The sequence below is a fragment of the Hippocampus comes genome, unplaced genomic scaffold (genome assembly GCF_001891065.2).
Source record: "Hippocampus comes isolate QL1 unplaced genomic scaffold, H_comes_QL1_v1.1 scaffold111, whole genome shotgun sequence".
Taxonomy (NCBI): domain Eukaryota; kingdom Metazoa; phylum Chordata; class Actinopteri; order Syngnathiformes; family Syngnathidae; genus Hippocampus; species Hippocampus comes.
The window spans coordinates 2884817-2904267 of record NW_017805698.1 but is presented as its reverse complement, the minus strand read 5'-3'; the positions used below and the strand labels follow the sequence as shown (position 1 = coordinate 2904267).

The window sequence follows — 19451 nt, the reverse complement described above, 5'->3', positions numbered from 1 at the left end:
CCCCCCCCCCTGTGAAACAGTCCTGCCACCCTACAGCTGCAGAATGACTGCGTGGGGGTGTAGAAGTGTGTGTGTGTGTGTGTGGGGGGGGGGCGTCATACACCCCGCCCCCCCCACACACACGCACACACACAGAACCGACTTAATTAAATGGAATTGTGTGGATTCAAAATGGTTGCTTGCAGTCCAATGAAGCTATAATAAGGTGATAAAATCAAGTCAATGGCATAACAGACTGGAGTGGGTTGTTTACATCCTACCCTGGTCCATGTTTTGGGCAAGGGGGTCAGCGTGTTAGTCTTCAAAGATGGTCAGCAGTGTGGGTGGCATTTTATGGCATCTTCTCATCGATTTGGGGTTGGGGGTGATCAGAAAAAGACCCCTCCCCCCACACACACATACTGTATTTTCATGAAAATAAATAGATTTGTGTTTTGTTTCGATTAAAGGGGCTATCAATCTTTGGATATTTCTTTTCAATGGGTCGAGACACTAAGACAGTAACATGACACCCGCGTAAAAAAAAAAGAAAAAGCATTTACCTCTTGTCAGATAGTTGCATGGAAGGGATTTTCGTTGTTCAAATCGATCACATTCCAAACTTAATGTCATTGGTTTTAAATTAGCAAAATACACTTGCATGCAAACGGCTGCCATACAAATGTTATATGTTTCAGATTTGAGTAGTTTGTAGTTGAACATTGATTTTATGCATTGAAACTTACCTTGTCACACATACAGTATCACACTATTAAGATAAATATGGAAACAATTTCTTAAATTTACATTTTATTGTTTTTTATGGTGCTGTCCAAACAAATATTTGGGAGTTAAATTGATTTTTAGCAAGAGGCTTTCTTGCCAAAGTATTTTAGAACTGTATGGCAGACTCGCCCACCACTGCTATAACGTATGGACGATCTCCAAAATAAATAAATAAATGTCATTCAGCCAAAATATTGTTACAACTGAGCAAATAAAAACAATCTTAATGTCATGATAATTCTTAAAAATACATACTGTATAACACAACAAGGCGAAATTAGTACACGACTTGGCAGCAACAAGACGGTACTGTTGACTCTGTCTTAACCACTTTGCTGGCTTAATAAGTTTTATGTAATCAACAACACTATTTCTTGGGGAGCATTAACACACACAAAAAAAATGTAGGGTGAACTCAAAATTTCCAGGCAACAAAATAGCAAATAAACTAAAGGTTTTAAGTTTCGCTGCTGCGAAAATTGGCTTTCGTGTATTTTACACGAAAGAGCTTAGAGAATGGTTGTCCCTTTTATTTAACTCCAACTTAAATATATAAGTAAAAACAACCTGTTTGCTTTGTTGCATGAATTGTTACCATACATGTCACTTATTTATATTTTAAAGTTTTTCCAACTTCAATTTCTGTTTTAGGCCCAAAATAGATTTATTTATTTTTGTTTTTTTTTTACAGTGGGCCACTCTTCTGTAACAAAAGTATAGAAATGTACAGTATACATTGGTGGAATGAGTCTGGAAATGTTTGATTTTGAATGCCAAGGAACCCTTGTGGTGGTGCACCATCTTGGGGGACAATGATGGCTTTTTTTTCCATTTTGAAAGGTGCCTCTCGCTTGGTATATCCAAAAATATTTTTTGTCGTGAATGATCATGTGATATGATTTGGCAGTTCAATTGGCCCTAAATGTCCTGCTGTTGCAATGCTATTCATTTGCAATTTGACATTTAGAATTGCAGCCAAATTCACTGTCAGAGAGCATGCTCAAGGAAAAAAAAAACGTAAAGGATTTGAAGTAGAAAAATCACATTTCTAAAAATTTTCAATCCAATTAGTCATACACAACTAATTCGGATGCAATTTACCACTTATCTTCTGGTTCAATTCAAGAGAAATGATAATTCTAAAATTAGCTATAGTCATGACTGTTAGCAAACGGAAATTGCTTGAAACAAAAAGGACAGACATAATAAATAAACTAAAGCCACAAAAAGGTGAAGTGCTGACTGGAACAGTTGGTTGTTAGTGAAAGCAAGACAGCTATTAATGTCACATTAATTTAGCCAACGCTGAGCTGCTTTTTAATTAAATTGGTAAAGTTTTGGTCTGCTATAGGCCCAAAGTCCCTAGTGCGGTTAACCATGTTCAGCTATAAAAGGTCATCTATCTTAGCCATCTAATATAGTGACAGAAACAGATAGCATAAGGTACATTCAACAAAGCTCTTATTTATGCGACAGTATAAAAGCTTTGCGTTCAACTAAACTGGCTTAGATCAGAGTAAAACAAGGAGTCAGGTTTTTTGTTGTTGTTTTTTTGGGAAGAGGAGGGGGGGGGGTTGTGGTGTGCCGTGAGGGTCTTCTAATGTTAAACCTGTGCCGTGGAAACACTGAAAACGATGCAGGAAAATGAACAGAGTCGAGAGACTACAATATACAGCTGCTCAAAATCTAGCTTTTCAAGACAATTAGCTTGAGCTGAGCGACTCAAGATATGTCATTTCGACCATTTTAAAGATATAAAATTAACACAACCATACCAAAGTGGCACTGTCGTCGTCGTCGTTCACTTTGAATTAAATAGTCTTTTACTTTTGAGAGGCTTTGTTGGCCAACTTTACTTTAAAAGAAGCGGCTGAAACATGAATGGGTGCTACAACGTGGTGACGTCATGTTATTTTTTTTCAACGTGCTTTATTGAACAGTTACAGAGGACAGACAAAAATCGTCCAGCCAAAAATAGCACCAACTCCGCCAGAAATCACTAGTTCGCTGCGCTAACACAGTTCAATGTGATAAAAATACACGTAACATATAATGAACAATGATGGCCCCAGTGAGCATGCTCAAAGTAAGAGACGTGGCATCTGTACAGTCAGTAAATTTAAACACAAGTAGAAAAACACAAGTAGAGAGGTGACAATTATCACGTGGAGATCAAGTAATATGATGAGTTCCGCATAAGAACATCTGCAAAAACTTTATAAAGTGTAAAAACGAAGCCAAGGGTGAGAAAACTCATGTGACAAATGATACTGCTTTCTATTCAGTCTGTTTCGCCATCCAAAAGGACTATTGCTCGTTAGGCGCTACTAAACAAATGAAATCTTCAATTGAAAATTGTACTGTTTCGCTTCACCTGCCACAGCTACACAGCACATTTTGTCTTGTGAATACAGTATCAAGAGCACCGGTTCCATCCCGTTGCCCAATTGGGATGTAAGGATCTGGTTTGGGGATTATTGTTGGTCCACCAGCTTCAGAGAAGGCATATCTGTGTCGGGGATATAATTAATACACGGTTATAATCACATTAAAATGTAAAAGCTGTTTTATTGATACATGGCAGGCCTGCTCACCTTTCATAATTCATGACAGAGTTATAATCATATGCTGTTGAGGTTGTTTGTCTCATGCTTGCGGGAGTGGTGGAAATGTCATGCCAAATTTCATAAAGATAGAGAGATGAACATTCTTTTAGACTTTTAATAGTGTTAAGAACTGTGGATTAATGTGGAACCACTGATGTAGAGTAAAATCTGTTTCAGAAAAATGGTCAACTGATTTACTGAGATTTACTGAAATAATAGACATCAAATTCATGAGCTCCAGTGTCGCCATCATAAAACCATTACCAGTAACTGTTCTACAATGTTTTAAACAACAAGTTAACATTGTTAACAGACATACACGTCGAAAAAAGTTACCTGTTGTATGACAAAGTGTAAACCAAAAATTTTCACTTGACTTGTGATCAAATTCTAAATGGGTCCATTCGACTTTCAGATCCCCAAAACTTTATTCCTCGCTGCGGGGCAATAGATGTTCCACTGTAAACTGAATCTCAACATTGCATGACGTCATCCGATACAATAGTGACATAGTGACATTCAGACATCTGTCTGAACGAGACCGCTTGTGCACAAATGGAGCGTACTCATGAACCCGTCCGTGCACAGCCATTCCTGACAACATACACCTAGGGAGACAGCCTGGCATGATCCGGTTCACCCAAGGAATGACCATCAACTTTGTGCAAAGAGATAATTCTCATCATTCTCATTCACCAGAAGACCCAAGTACGACATAGAAGAGGAATCGCATGGACCTGTATCTGTATTTCAAGGAAGTTGGCCTCATGAGAGCGTGGAACAAATTGAATACCTATTCCCAAGGAAATGTCCCCCATCTCTGTTTCTATGGTGATGATGTCCATGTTATCATCAACAGTATATTCTACTCCACATTGTCGTGTTGTTAACCTTGAGTGCATTGTGTATTTACAGCATGTAAGATTCAGCACTTTTGACAATAAGACACTTAAAGGTTCAGCATGTGTACCCAAGAGAAAAGAGTCCATCATTTTGTGTTTGGCTGGCATGGAAACCAGTCATTTTTTGGATAAAATATTGGTAAGCATATATGCGGGAAGACATTGCAGTATTATTTTGTCAGGCGTACCTCAAATGTGATCCAATGCAAGAGATGTATCAAATAATTCTACATTTGCAGAGATGTTATAGTTGTTTAAGAGATAATTATTGATCAAGATGTTTATTAGAATTTATTTGCACTGTATCATACTGAGAACGGTCTCTAATATTTTGCGCCTCCATACAACTAAAATAATCAAAAATTAGAAACACCTCTCAGTATGATTCAGTATAGTTATGCAATGCTACATCAGCTAATAATGAATTATCGTTAAATTAGCAGCTCAAAACTGAGCATTAGTATCTTTTCCAGTGCCAAATTTTTGATAAGCACTCGTAATAGATCTTCGATTATATGGGTTTTCCTAATATTTTGATCTTGCATGGGAAGGGGAAATATCATAATGTATTTCCTACTTATATTTAGCATAAAAGAGGATCATTTGAAGCTGGCGGCTAACAGGAAAAAAAAAATCATACAACCAAATCTTTAACATGTTCGCCAAGCTACAATATTTTTTCTCACCGTAATCTCAACGCTGTCGTATAAGTACTCCGATAGAAATTTGAACAATAAAGTACATAGCATTCCTTGTTGCTCTACTATATGTGAAAGGAGAATTATTTTTGAAGAAAATGAGTGTACAAGATGACCTAACTACGATCAAATGCACCAAGCTAAAGGAGCAAAAACTTGGACTCAAACTTTATTTTAAATTGCATTCAGGATTTGATGGTGCTTTTTTTTTATCACTTAAACTGTCACTATGCTGTTTCTATTCACCTCATTTATCTTCATCGCCACCTGAGGGAAGAGATCAAACGCAACATTTAACAGAAATACTTGTCATGCTGCTTTCAGAGTCGTAGCGACTTAAGAGTCCATAAATAAGGTCTGAATACTAATGTTCTGTTTGTTTGCACTCACATTGGGAAAGCCTGTTGATTTTCAACTTGTCAGTGTGACTCAGAGTTGATGCTTGGCTCAGCTTGACATGCCTGTTCTCAGGAATGATGTATGAGTAGGCATAGCTGCACAATGCACATACAAACATGTTAAATATCACAATTTAACTCAATATACAATCATAAATCTTTGTGTAAACGTCACATACCAAAATGCTAGATGGAATCATAGTTATAGGGCAGGTCCTGTGTGTCACTTTTAATTTTTTTTTTTTTTTATAGTTCCTCCAGTGATCTATTTGAAATTGAGAGAAATTATGATTGATGCATTAGTGTCATAGTTTCAGGTATAGTGAGCATGCCCTGTACTATGGCTTCTTCACACATTACAAAACATCCAGCTGTTAGGAGTCTAAATTCTACGTAGGCGTCAATGTGAAGATGTTTTGTAGTTCTGTTGTTGTTGTTGTTGTTGTGAGGCGGACTGGATTGATAGTTGTATAGAATGATATTACAGTTAATTAAGAGGCAGGGTGTGAGGTTTCCCGCTAGATGGTGCTGGTTTTCCTTGTATCCATCTTGCCATCTACTTTTGTATGTACCCTGATCCTCAGTCGCGTTATTCGCGTCAACTAAAATTGAGGAAAAATTTCCGTTAACGAAATAAAATACACATGAAAATGCTTTTTTAAAAAAGCAAAACTAACTAAAATTATATCTTCCTTTAATAAAAATATAACTATCTTCGTAGCTGGATTGTCCTTGTGAATGATAGCATTTATGAGCTTTTGTGGTTAATTTTAAATGTAATTATTTCAGTATTCGTGTCGTACAGAAAAAGAGTAGGCCAAACAGTTATTTTGAGATTGTAGTTTGCTCTACTGTGTTAGACAATACTGAGTGACTTTTTTTTATCTTGCACTCAACAAATACCTCATGTATTCAAACAACATTAAAAAAAAGCAACCTTAAACATTTTTTACAACTAATAAAATAAAATTGAAATCAAGCATGTTCAATAAAATAAGAAATAAAAAATAACAAAGCTTCTCTATAAATGAAATAAAATCACCGCAATTAAAAAAGCAATAATAAACGAAATAAAAAGTAACTACAGTAAAATGACAAATTACACGAACAACATGGCTACGTTTTGAGAAGTGTTAATTAACTCAGAGTCAGTAGTTGTAAATATCATTTGCTTGCTACCAAATGCGTTCACCCATACAGAAGTATTGTTTCACTGTATTCTGTATAAAAGGCAGAGCTGGATAAATGTTACGCCTTCTGTTACAGCAAATTTTCTATATGCTGTATTTGACCTCTTTTGACGTCAAGAAGACATCATTTATCAATTTACCTTGGACATCATTAACTTTGATGATCATATCCATCACCTCCCCTTGACCATGCTCTCACCTATTTAAAAAAGTAAGCGGCTTAAGTCAGTCCGTGTGTTAGCAGTGGAGGCAATTAACGTAGAGAAATGACCTCGGATGCACGTGGATTTCGATTTTGAGGTGACCACAAATCTCTACAAAGGGAAGGACAGATGAACTGGGATTTCTGTTCAATTTTGTTCAACTTCAAATTCAATCCGTTTCCATTTTCGATACCGTTTCATGTCCTCATTATGACTGAGGGGGAGCTTTTCTTAAATGTCATCATATGGTGGTTGGTATACACTTATGGGTTTATGCCATGTGAAATCTGACAAAATGGGGTATACTGTAATGTATTGCATTTGGATTGGAACATGATCATACACGAAAAAATTCAACGCCCGAACAGGGACTTGAACCCTGGACCCTCAGATTAAAAGTCTGATGCTCTACCGACTGAGCTATCCGGGCTCTGTAGAAACGGCCAGTAATTTATAATTAAAATACGAAGACTATGAGCTAAGATTGGATAAGGAATGTTTGAAGCCCTGGGACCTCCTTTGTTCCCAAAGAAGACTGAAATTTAAAGGCTTCGCTCTCAGCATGGACAGTGGCATCGGCTGGCACTTTTGAGTCAAGGCAGTGATTTGTTCGAGACGATTTTGAGGTGACCACAAATCTCTACAAAGGGAAGGACAGATGAACTGGGATTTCTGTTCAATTTTGTTCAACTTCAAATTCAATCCGTTTCCATTTTCGATACCGTGTCATGTCCTCATTATGACTGAGGGGGAGCTTTTCTTAAATGTCATCATATGGTGGTTGGTATACACTTATGGGTTTATGCCATGTGAAATCTGACAAAATGGGGTATACTGTAATGTATTGCATTTGGATTGGAACATGATCATACACGAAAAAATTCAACGCCCGAACAGGGACTTGAACCCTGGACCCTCAGATTAAAAGTCTGATGCTCTACCGACTGAGCTATCCGGGCTCTGTAGAAACGGCCAGTAATTTATAATTAAAATACGAAGACTATGAGCTAAGATTGGATAAGGAATGTTTGAAGCCCTGGGACCTCCTTTGTTCCCAAAGAAGACTGAAATTTAAAGGCTTCGCTCTCAGCATGGACAGTGGCATCGGCTGGCACTTTTGAGTCAAGGCAGTGATTTGTTCGAGAGATTGTCAGAAGCACTCCTCCAAAAGGTACAGTAAAAGTTAAACAAGACGTTACGAGTACATATTTTACTATGATTGCACACGTTATACACAACTATTAGATAACACCACGATAAAAACAAAAAAAAAAAAAGTGCTTTACGGGGGGGGGGGGCATCGACATGCCAGCCAGTAGAGGCGCTGTTGAAATATCTGCTTTAAACACAACAAAACGAGGAAGTAACGGTTGGCGTGTCAACTGACGTCAACGTCATGCAATAGTGTAAATTTCGTGTCAAAAATGGTAAGTCGGCTGGGCTTAAGTATGAATTGTATTCTTGATGAAATATGAATTCATCCGTGAGTAGCTGTTTTTAATGCTGGACCTTAGCCTGTTAGATATACATGCATTTATGTATTTACCTTTGGTTGGATCAATCGCAATCAATGACTAGCTCCAAGACGTGTTTTATCGTGTTTTGTCTGAAACAGCACACATCACACTGTATTTTCATTACTTGAAAGAGTTAAAATCTACACCTGCTTCCTGTCAGTCAAAGATTCTAAAATCTCAGTGCGAGTCTACAAAGCGCTAAATGTTCTTGGGACTTAAATCACGGAAGACTTTCTAGTTCACTATGAGACCCCTCACGTAGTCGTACGTCGGATGCAGGCTTATTGAGTCTTTTCTAAAGACAATGATTGAAGCAGCATCCTGTTTCAACGCGCCTCAACTGTAGAGGGGAAAAAAGGAACATTTCAATCCGCCCTGGAAACTTTATTGTTCACTTCTGCTTTTTCATAAATCAAAATCTTAATTTCATCTACAGCATCTGTTATTTCGTTATTTGAACTTGATAATCTCTGAGTTTTGTCATTTTTGTGTTAACACTTGTTTTTAATCGTTAGCTGTTTCTGTGAAGGACTGTGGTTTATCGCAAATAAACTTTCCTTGCCTTAAACGCCTCTTCCTCGTAATGTCATTCCAGGTGTTTGACATGAAACCAGTGAGTCCAGACCACTGCTCCATATTTGACTTGTCCACCCAAGATGAGGCCTTAACAGGATTTAAAGAAGTTAACTCCATCCTAAAACAAAGTGGTGCTAACGGCGAGCCGGCCTCAGAAAGTATAAAAAATGTCGTATTTGCACAATACATGTTCTGTTAATAATACTCTGTTGGCATTGTTGGACTTCATTGCTTTCAGAGTTTGAGGATGAAGCGACCAAGGATGTCAGAGAAGTCCCTGATAAGATGGCCTGCTCCGCCTGCAGATGCTCCTTCATGAACCGTGAAGAACAGGTAAACGCTTAAAACAGTTGCACCTCGGTTTACAAACTGTATTTTCAAGGGAAAATTACCTTGGTTGATGAAAATTTTTGGTTCAGGAACAGTCACGGAGTGATCATCGTAGCTCACTTGTGCTTTTACTCATGCTGTGTAAACATCATTGTCTCCATGCGGCACAACTTGCTGGTATACAATGTATATAAAATTTCAGATGGAACACTATAAGCTCGACTGGCATCGATTCAACTTGAGACTTAAGATGTCAAGGAAGCCGCCAGTTACAGCTGAGGAATTTGAGAGGAAGACTGGAGCTGGTAAGGAAAATCCATCAGTGTAGCTTACAGTTTGACATTATGTGTCGCTTCTACTCCTGCCTACTGTTTTGTACTTATCACCGTACAGGAGATTTGTCAAGTATCTCGGGTTCAGAGACTGACTCGGAGGAGGAGGAATCAGATGGGGATGAGGGCGAAACGGGCCGGAGCGCGGCTGGCGGGGATAATGACAACTCGGATGATACTAGCTTAATGACAGGAAGGCTCTCCAGCAAAGTGCTGTTCCAGGATTCAGCGGGACAGTACCTGACAGTCTATCGCTGCATTCTAAATGCAAAGGTAAGACTTAGGACGAGAGTGGAGAACCCTTTTCAGGCCGTTTACCCAATTTTCTCAAATTTTTGAAGACCCTGTGAAGATTTACGGATTTTTACTTTTATTAATTATCATTTTATTTGGTCAGTCAGATGAAGAGCAAGGTTTGGAGGTCTGCTTAAAATCCATCGACAAGAGGACACTGTGGATAATCCTTATGACAGGCGGTGGCCATTTTGCGGGCGCTGTGTTCCAAGGGTAGGCTCGTTTTTTGTCACCTTAGTAGGGATGGGTGTATCAATTGATCAAGTGATTCTTAAAAACTATTTCAGTTGTGTGGAATTGGCTGGCGATTAGTTCTGATTTGAAGGAATTGAAACAAAACGGAGTACACCAAGGTGCTGTTGTTTCATTATCAACTTGTTTGCTGTCTAAAGAAGTACAACAGGATCCAGGCCGCATTATTTTGCTCACTGCTGGCACACTGGCATGCAAACAGAAGCGCAGAACATTTAGAGAACTCTATTCGTTTATCATTACAGTTTCCCTTTCCATTTGTGAAGCCAACAGGCTCCATAGTTTTCATATTGTCCAATGTTTGTTAACATTATTGTTTTTCTTTCTCAGGAAAGAAGTCCTTCAGCACAAGACCTTCCACCGATACACTGTGCGCGCCAAGAGGGGCACCGGCCAAGGACTCAAGGATTCTCAAAACCGGAGTCACGCACCAAAGTCTGCTGGAGCCACTCTGAGACGCTACAATGAGGCAGCGCTTGTCAAGGCAACTATAACACAACTTGTGCAGTTTTACAATTTTGCCATCCTCTTTGGAAAAGGTCGCACAAAAACTCACGTTCAAACCGCCATCAGCATAGTTTGCCACTTTCGTAATTTTACCCTCGTACCATTGTTAAGACTGAACAGTTAGTTATTTTCGAACAATTTGACCTGAACAGATTAATTCAATTTCCATTATTTCTTATGGGAAAACAAATTTTGAAATATGAACAAATTAGAGGTGCACCGGTAACCTGAGATGAAATGTGTTAAATATTAGTGTTTCCTGTATGTAATCCAATCCGGGAATCATAGTGATCGCCCCACCCTGCCCCCTGGTTTCTTCATAGCTGAGTGCACACTTTTTTACGTTTTTACAGGACATTCAGGATCTCTTGGTGAACTGGAGCGATCATTTGAAGGAGGCATCTGCCATATTTGTACGAGCCCCACGCTACAATAAGGCTATCTTCTTTGGCGGGCGCACAAGTCCACTAGACAAAAAGGACTCAAGAGTCCGCAGCATTCCCTTCGCCACACGCAGGGCAACCTTTCGGGAAGTACAGCGGGTACACAATGAGCTCGCCACAGTTCATGTTTATGGTAAATTGAATTATTATACTTGTACAGTACTGTATGTGTACAGCATGTTTTTTTGTTTTTTTTTGTCAAACAAAGGTTGAATGATACAATAATGTCCACGCAATGTCTTGATCCAGGGAAGGACACTGACATGTCCAGTTTCAGCAGCGTATCAAAGAAGGCATGGAAGAAGACTGACCAACCTGCAGCCTTACTGAGGACTGAACAAGAGAAAGGCGAGTTTCGATATCAGAAACTGCTGTATTTATGAGCCTGTGCAGTTCTACACTGCTCCAAACGGCAACTACCATAATCAATATATTGCGAAAAGGTTTCTGACAGTGTCAGTCAGATCTCTACCGTTTCCCCTCCAGGACAAATTCTTTTAGATGTTGGTTTCCATTTGGGTCATTGCCAACTTTAATGTTATTAAACAAACAAACAAACAACCCCCTCCCCCAAACGAACTCAAGATGCACCTGATATTTAATACTAATACAATAAGACAAATTTCTTTTAGAAATATACACAGAATACAGTATAAGAAATTATACATCTTATACATTGAAGTTTATAAACAAGTAGCAATGTTTATATGACATTGCACTCAGAGATGAATATTGTAAATAATTAACCATATAGAATATACTAGTGGGAGGTTATTGCAGAAAAAAAATGCTTTTTCACCAGGCAGAGAACAGACTACTTTCATTTAATACTGAAATTATCATAAAAAATAAAAACATACAGAAGGTACCGTGTTGAAAATTCTCGCAATTGACAACAATGCATTTCTAATGATTTTAGAAACGTCAGAAGTCACATAGACCTTGTATTGGATCATGAAGGGTCACGAAGCGTGTTGTTATACCACTACCATGGTGAATTTCTTATTTGTACCTCGCTCGGCAGAAGAGACCCAGAGCAGCTCAGATGTGGAGGAAAGAGGTGAGATCCAGTTTGAGATGGTGGAGTCAACCATTGGAACCCAGGACCTCAAGGAGTTTGACATCCAACCCTCTAGACACCATAGGAAGAGGTGGAGGAGGAGGAAGAAGAAGGTGGAGGAAGAGGAAAACAGATGTGAAGAAAACGGTACGTTTCATAATGCAAACTCAAACATCTGGTATGAATAAATTGTAAAATTAATACAAATAATCATTCTTATTCAGACGCGGGAGACGTCAGTAACGCAGAAGTAAACGACGTCGATGAGGAAGATGGCGCCGCTCAGCAGGCACAACCAAAGAACAAGAATAGGAAGAAGAAACAACTGGAGGGTAAGTTTACATTTATCGTGGCAATGGCACCGCTAATGTTGAATCGAAATTCCAGAAGTCTGGGCTTCCCCGCTAAAGCTGTTGACCCCGCGACCCAACCCCGGATAAGCGGTAGTGCTTATACGAATGGATGGATGGATGGATGTTTTAGCATTGTTGTCTAATTCCAGCAAACAACAAGATGATGAGCGGCGTGTGGCTAGCTCACCTGCAGAACTACTAAGGACAAGCGCTATTGAAAATGGATGGATATTTCATATCGCAGAAATGATTTTGTTTCGTGCTTGCATTGTAACTAGCATACAGATGGATGTTTTAGCATTGTTGTCTAATTCCAGCAAGCAACAAGATGATGAGCGGCGGTGCGGCTCTACTAAGGACAAGCGCTATAGAAAATGGATGGATATTTCATATTGAAGAAATGATTTTGTTTCGTGCTCGCATTGTAACTAGCATACCTTCTCGTCCAATAGAAGCAACGGAGGATTCATCATGTGAGTACAGCCTGAGGGATGCCCTCTTCACAGCCTGCAAGGTTGGGGACGTAGCTGCCTTGTGCCATCTCCTCCATCTTTCCGATGAGCCTCGGGAGCTGTCAGTTAGAGAGGCTGTAGACACCGACAGTCCTTTGACTATTCTTAATAAGCACATTGACTCTTCGGGGTTCACTTTGCTGCATGTTGCATCAGCAGCTGCTCAGAAGGCTGTGGTCAGGCTGCTGCTGGATGCTGGAGCTGACCCGGCATGCAGGTAGGAATATCATTTATTAGAATTGTTTTTTTTGTTGTTGTTGTTGTTGTTGTTTTTAATCCCCCCAAAATTGAGTGTTTATCTGATAGAAGTTTGAAGGGAGTATTCATCCATTTTGGGAAAAGGCTGTAACACAAGGTTCTCCCACAGTGATTACAAAGGGCAGACCCCATATAACGTCAGCCCCGACAAGGACACGAGGAACGTGTTTCGTAAATACATGGGTGACAATCCTGACAAGTATGACTACAACAAGGCTCGGGTAAGAAGGTTAGCACGTCAACTTTGACACATGCATGCAAATGAAACAGAATTGGAGTATCTCCGCTCCCGAAAGGTACCCGGGCCATTAACGGCGGAGATTGAATCAATGAAGACGGAGAAGAAAAAGGCTCAAAAGGCGCTGAAAAAATTACGTGAGAAGACACAAAAGGAGGAGAAGAGACAACAGCAAATGGAACTGGAGGAAAAGAAGAAGTTTGCATCTTTATCGGATCGCGAAAAGGTGACTTCTTGGACATATGTCTATTTAAAACTCATTTTACCTGTAATTCCAGCATGTCGCAAATGTTTCTTTTTTGAACACCAGAGAGCTTTGGCAGCTGAGAGGAGGTTGGCAGAACAAGTCGCTGCAACTGGAGCCAGCCTCTCCAACATCAAGTATGTGTCCATATCCACAAGGTGACGCAAAATGTCCACCAAATGTCAGTTTTGTCCCTTTTTGTGTTGCTGAACGGTCTATTACTAGGAGGTGCTGGCTGTGTGGAGAGTCTCTGCTTGGCAAGATCCCATTCCAGTACCTGGATTTCTCCTTCTGCAGCCCTCGCTGCGTGCAAGCACATCGCAAAGTTAATACTCCAGCAGGAAAGAGCTAAAGACTCTAAAAGGAAGGTACTTCTTATATGGCTCTGCCCCTTTGAGGTTGGTCAAAGATCAAGTGTAATCACAGATCTGTGTTGAGCACAGAAAGTACAGATTTAAACCGCATCTCTTTTGTAAAAATACATGAATACTCTTGATAAAAGATTCATTGTTACTCTCAGGGGTAAAACTAAATTGTCATTGCATCAGTGTTGGACTGTCAAGTGCTAAACTATGAAGAGCAAAACGGAGACACAATGATTATTTGCAAACAAATTTTATTGGTTTGAACATGAAATATCTTGTCTTTGTCGTGTGTTCGATTAAAGATAGGGTTGAACATGATTTGCAAATCATTCATTGTATTCTGTTTTTATTTAACACAACGCCCTAACTTCCTTGGAATTGGGTTTGTACAAAACAACAGAGGTCAAGGTAATACAATCTTAAAATGGACGCGACAAGCATGGACTGTGTATTATTGTCACGACTTATCAGCAACTTTGAGCAGAGGTCGGTCCATGAAGAGAAGCCTTAAATGTACTGGCGCCTCTTCTAGCTCCAGCACCGTGATGTTGTTGGGCAGGGTGGTACTGAGCAGGGGTCCGGGAACATAAAGGGTCTGCTGCGGGCCCCTGGCTGGCCAGTATCGCCCCAGATTTACACCATTGATCCAAACCTGACCCTAAAAAAATAATAATAATAAAAAGTGGATCAAGATAGGCAAGTATATATTTTTAACCGTGTCATACTACCTTTTTCCATTCATTTAGCTTTAGAAAAGTGTCCCACGCTACACCACTGGGCTGCAATGTTCCCATGTAGAAGGTTGGTCCAATAGAAGGTCTGTTTGTTTCTTCGTGCAGCCTAAGCGTGTGAGGCCAACCAGCAGCAATGGCGCCGTCAATGTCCAAAGGGTACATCTTCCAGTCGGTTAGTACATCTTGGCCCAGGATTAGGTTGCCGATGACACCCTGGAATTGATGCAATTCGTTCTTGAAATCATTTTGCTCAGGTTATCGGAGCCTTTCCTTAATGGTGTCTTCTATAATAGACACCGTGTTTCAATTAGATGCTTGATACATCCTCCAGCTGTCTAAATAAATGGCTCTGCTCAAGCAGATGCATCCCTTTTTCCCCTCAGGAAGAAACAGATGTGATTCTCAATTCAAAGATGACCCAAGGGTTAACTCCATCGCTAACCAAAACAGCAGTCCTAAAACACGAACTGTCAGATTAGTCCGTTTTGAATACGATATTTGGTTAGTTTAGTTTTACAATGCCTGTCAAGCACATTGCATTTGCCAGACTTTCAAGTTCATAGGACAAACAATGTATTGTAGCCTTGCCTTGTAGTCATTAATATGGCTCCCAAAGTTAACTCTGCCCATATTCTCCACAAGGATGTCCATGATATCCCCCTGCCGTCCAGTAATGTTCATCACCAGTATGGTGTCTCTCTCCAATAGACCCTGGAAAACCTGTTTACATATTTTAAAAAATAATAATACTCAACAATGATTTGACTTTGTATTGTAACACTAGTTCATCGTGACTCAGGGCTTACCCCGTTGACGGACACATACGCACGGTCACGAATGCCATTCAAGGGAGAAATGAGCAGCGTGGGCTTTGTAAGGTCCCGGGGTAATGTGGTCTGATACAGCACGAATCCATAGAACTGAACACAGATGACGCATTAGTTATGAGACACACCAGCAGCCAGGGGACTTCCCTCCGTGACAAGAGTGACGCTACCTGTTTGAGCTCCTCAAAAGTCAAAGGGTATTTCGATTGAACGGGCCCCACAGAAAATGTGTCCAATAGACTGCTGATGTTGCCCACCTGGGGAAGAAAATGTTTGCGTGAAAGGCAGCGCATCAAAAACCTCCCTGGAAAATGTGTGATTGTCATCTATAAAATCAATTAATGTACAGTTGCAAACTAGGATCTGAATAGGCTTTAGCTTTACAGATTGCTATTAATAATAAAGGAGTTATCTGGAAGCTATAAATATCAAAATGATAAAATAAAAAGAAAAAGACGAAATATTTAATTCTGTGGGCTGAGTTTCACTTTTTAAATACGTGACTGAAACACTGCAAATGAATTTTAATCCAATTCACTGAGATGCACCTGCGTATCCAAAATGGCTTCCCAGAAAAATGATACCCAATACAACTTGTGGTTTGACAAATAACAAAATGCTTGTAGGAGGTATTTAAAAAAAAAAACAAAAAAAAAACGTACCTTTGTTAGCATAACAAAGCCATAGGCAAATTTGGGAGTAGCAGGTGGCATGGGTCCAAAGGGAATGGCCTTAAACTGCAGCGACAATAACACAATGTTGTGTCTCACTATGTGTACAAGCGTAGGTGGTACATCAACACGGTGTAGGTGGCGTGTAAATCCATCATGCCGTTTTAATGACATCTCGGATGGCCAGCAGCTTCTCTGTTGGATCCCCCGCCTCTGAAAGTGGGGCGTCATAGTCGTAACTCGTCACCACCGGACGGAACTTGGTGTCGTGGTCAGCACCTTAGCACGAGGAGTGACGAGAGATGAGTGAACAAAGAAACACGGACATGACTTTAAATATTGTAATTACAAGCAGTGAATTGAAACCGCACCATTCCAGTAGCCAAAGTTGGTCCCTCCTTCAAACATGTACCTGGGGGGGGGGGGGGGAGTAAAAAGTCATTATCTAATTGGAATGCAATTTGTGTATGTAATTCAACCCTATTTCATTAAAATGTCTGAAAACATTTGCCTGTATTAGGGTTGGTCAATTAATCAATTTCATCAATGGCTTTGAATGTATTTGTCAGGACGTGTTTGTGTGTGGCTTCCATAGTTCAGAGCATGTCCCAGCTGACATGTACAGTCACTGTTGTCTTATCACAAGGTTCCATTTCATAAAAAACGATTACATCAACATGTTCCTTTCACTTAAATTGATCAGTCATCATTGATCATATTTTATTATTTTTTTTTCCATGTCAAGTTAAATCCTTCCATAAGGAATAACTGGAACAAGATATAAAGTCCAGAAAATGTTTAACCCTTCAGTTAGATTTTATAATACAAAAAAAAAAAACAATAAAATAAAATAAAAAAAAACATAGCATGCAACCCCCCGCCCCCCCAAAAAAACACAAAAAAACTGATTTTGTGGGAGTTGAATAATTTCAAAGCCTTTTTGGTATCAGGAGGAAAAAGGAAAATCTCAGAAGTGGTAAGACAGAGCAAAACTTTTAAATCTTGCCATCGTCACTTAGTGGGAAAATTGAATTGGAAGTCCAAATTTTGGTGAAAGGAAATCAGACGTTTTAATATAAAGCCTTATTGCGCAGCCCTAGCTAAACTAAATTGTTTTCAATTTCAAACAAAATAGAGGTCTACGAGCAGGAGAGATTGTGTTCGACCTGAGGTTCTACTGTAGGCAAAAAAGTATTGTGTTTGTGTGGACGTACATGTTAATGTTAGCGCCCATGTTTAGCATCTCTGCTAAACCTCTGCTGACCTTCTGAGTATCAACCATGGCATGCTCATCACCCCAGTGGTCCAACCAACCAGTGTAATACTCCGAATTGACCTGCAGCGTCATCAAAAACACATTTCACTTCTGTGCTTCTGTACACGTCGCGACACACGGCAACTTTAAATTTCTATTACAACTCACCAAAGGACCTCGCGGCTCAAACCGCCTTTGCCTGTTGAAGGCTTCAGTGATGTTGTCACCTAACAGGAAAGAGACAGCACAAATTTTGGAGTTTCTATTAAAGACGCTCTACATCAAGACAATTCCCCAAAGGTCAACCTGTGCCAAAGTCCACAGTGGCGTATAATCCCTCCAGAGTCCCGCATGTCATTTCCTTGTCCGTGTTGCCATCAGTGGTGAAGAGGACGGTGCCTTTGCCCAGATAAACTTGCAGCACAGTTCGTAGGTGACGCATATAGTTGTGGTCACAAGCGTAGTCGCTTCCATACTCGTTCTCAACCTGACAGTGACAGTGGGAGCCAGAACGGATTTGGAGGTTCCACTGTACCTGGGGGGCCTTCAAGGAAACTACTGCAGTTCTTCCTTTACCTGGACACTGATGATGTTTCCGCCATTAGCATACAACCAGGGTGTCATTTTGGGGAGGAGAACAGCAAACCAGTTAGTGACCGCCTGCAAATAAACTGGACAACAAAAGTAATTTCAAGCAACCGAGCAAACAAAGAAATTTGTATTCCTACATGTTTGTATGTTGTACCTGGATCAGCAGAGCGTAGTCTAATGTTGTTTCTTTGGAGTAACCATGCTGGCAACCCACCCTGTAAGAGAAAAATCCAGCTTTGGTCGCTGACGTAGGGTCAGACAGCGAGGAAGTTTTGGCATTGGTTTGAAGCTTTGTGATGGTGACAGATTGACTTGAATCAATCTATCCTATGGGATATTTCAAAATTCAATCAAATCAGAGGTTGGCCACATATGAATCGATGGTGTTTGACATAAGAGCCCTCCATACTTAACAGTTTTGTAGAATTTAACAAAATACAAACAGCGATTTCTCACCATCTCCCATTCAGCACAGATATATGGTCCTGGACGCAGAATCACCAAAAGATCCGTCTGATTGGCCAGATCCAAGAAATGCTCCAAATCTCTGTCCCCTGTGAAGTTGTGGATTCCTTCAACTGTTTCATGGAAGTTCCAAGGAACATATCTGCATGCAGAGATGAAAAAAAAAAAACAACCATCAAATTGGTAGACACTATTGACCTCAAAGCTGTTTGTGATACATCAGGCTTACATTTGGATGGCGTCAAGTCCCGCCATGTACATCTTGAGCAGCCGATCCTTCCAGTAGAAGCGTGGGATTCGGGAGTAGTGAATGCTGCCAGAGATGTACTGAAAGGGATGCCCATCTTTCAGGAAACAATTGTTTTTATAGTCTATTGTGAAGGATCTCTCAGACAACTGCAAGACAAGAACATGTTCTGAAAGTTTGACAGGTTTGGTTCGAGCGATTTATCAAATTTTTTTTCAATTAGTCTGAGTTTGAAAAAAGATGTTTTGTTGTTGTCATTTGCTAGCAAGGGGGGGGGGATATGTCCTTTTCTGCATATAATTAGAATATTTGGAAAGGCCCATTTTGAACACATGAAATAAGAATAAAGCGTAGCAATTAATAACTTCTAGCATTGTTATAAACCCAGAGCTAGGTCAAACTAATTAAGATGATTGCCTTGATTGATTGGTTCCTTGAAGAAAAGCTAAAGCTACACGTTGCACGTTCGATCTTACCCCATGGGCAGTAGAACACGCACAGCTCACTGTGACGAAGAACAAGACACTCGCGTACATGTTGGCTGCCGATTGCCGTCCCCCTCTACAAGAGCTAAAAATTGTCCATTTCTAGTGTGTTAAGCATTATAGTGTGGTTTTA

At 40.0% G+C, this 19451-nt stretch overlaps 4 protein-coding genes, 1 long non-coding RNA gene and 2 other non-coding genes across 9 annotated transcripts in view; 1 reads left to right on the top strand and 6 right to left on the bottom strand.

The window, feature by feature from the left end:
* igf2bp2a (insulin-like growth factor 2 mRNA binding protein 2a) overlaps positions 1 to 2647 on the bottom strand; it is a 50283-nt gene extending 47636 nt beyond the window's left edge. Inside the window, exon 1 of the mRNA XM_019882508.1 lies at positions 2541 to 2647. The gene's annotated coding sequence lies outside the window, so the exon portion shown is untranslated. The remainder of the gene's footprint in view (positions 1 to 2540) is intronic.
* Positions 2648 to 2774: 127 nt separating this feature from the next.
* Positions 2775 to 4523, bottom strand: LOC109523272 (high choriolytic enzyme 2). The gene is given in 6 exon segments (XM_074895037.1): positions 2775 to 3274; positions 3360 to 3392; positions 3394 to 3474; positions 3881 to 3980; positions 3983 to 4049; positions 4109 to 4523. Coding segments are annotated over 6 exon segments (693 nt in total). The 5' UTR covers positions 4382 to 4523; the 3' UTR covers positions 2775 to 3135.
* A 617-nt stretch (positions 4524 to 5140) lies between these two features.
* Positions 5141 to 8866, bottom strand: LOC109523345 (uncharacterized). The gene is made up of 4 exons (XR_002169744.1): positions 8309 to 8866; positions 6700 to 6758; positions 5362 to 5465; positions 5141 to 5238 (listed from the first exon to the last, which is right to left on the bottom strand). It is a non-coding gene; the product is annotated as an uncharacterized LOC109523345 (long non-coding RNA).
* Positions 7120 to 7192, bottom strand: trnak-uuu (transfer RNA lysine (anticodon UUU)). The gene has a single exon. It is a non-coding gene; the product is annotated as a tRNA-Lys (tRNA).
* trnak-uuu (transfer RNA lysine (anticodon UUU)) lies at positions 7649 to 7721 on the bottom strand. The gene has a single exon. It is a non-coding gene; the product is annotated as a tRNA-Lys (tRNA).
* On the top strand, positions 8099 to 14314 carry ankzf1 (ankyrin repeat and zinc finger peptidyl tRNA hydrolase 1). Of its 3 annotated transcripts, none has more exons than XM_019882424.1 (16): positions 8099 to 8189; positions 8875 to 9013; positions 9094 to 9188; positions 9388 to 9490; positions 9579 to 9790; positions 9915 to 10024; positions 10394 to 10547; positions 10924 to 11146; positions 11263 to 11361; positions 12038 to 12208; positions 12298 to 12405; positions 12879 to 13155; positions 13306 to 13417; positions 13493 to 13660; positions 13745 to 13815; positions 13904 to 14314. In XM_019882424.1, exons 1-16 carry the CDS (start codon positions 8187 to 8189, stop codon positions 14028 to 14030), a joined length of 2172 nt encoding a protein of 723 aa, XP_019737983.1. In that variant the 5' UTR covers positions 8099 to 8186; the 3' UTR covers positions 14031 to 14314. The 3 variants fall into 3 exon arrangements, with proteins under 3 accessions (XP_019737983.1, XP_019737982.1, XP_019737984.1); XM_019882423.1 differs by having other exon boundaries at positions 12038 to 12220; XM_019882425.1 differs by lacking the exons at positions 13745 to 13815; positions 13904 to 14314 and having other exon boundaries at positions 12038 to 12220; positions 13306 to 13425; positions 13493 to 13598.
* A 39-nt stretch (positions 14315 to 14353) lies between these two features.
* On the bottom strand, positions 14354 to 19419 carry glb1l (galactosidase, beta 1-like). Its single transcript, XM_019882427.1, has 16 exons — positions 19310 to 19419; positions 18816 to 18982; positions 18578 to 18728; positions 18276 to 18336; positions 18107 to 18201; positions 17837 to 18017; positions 17699 to 17757; positions 17490 to 17611; positions 16647 to 16687; positions 16436 to 16554; positions 16267 to 16341; positions 15775 to 15861; positions 15584 to 15697; positions 15366 to 15497; positions 14772 to 14990; positions 14354 to 14701 (listed from the first exon to the last, which is right to left on the bottom strand). The coding sequence occupies exons 1-16, from the start codon at positions 19367 to 19369 to the stop codon at positions 14501 to 14503; spliced, it is 1884 nt and encodes a 627-aa protein (XP_019737986.1). The 5' UTR covers positions 19370 to 19419; the 3' UTR covers positions 14354 to 14500.
* Between the last annotated feature and the right edge of the window lie 32 nt (positions 19420 to 19451).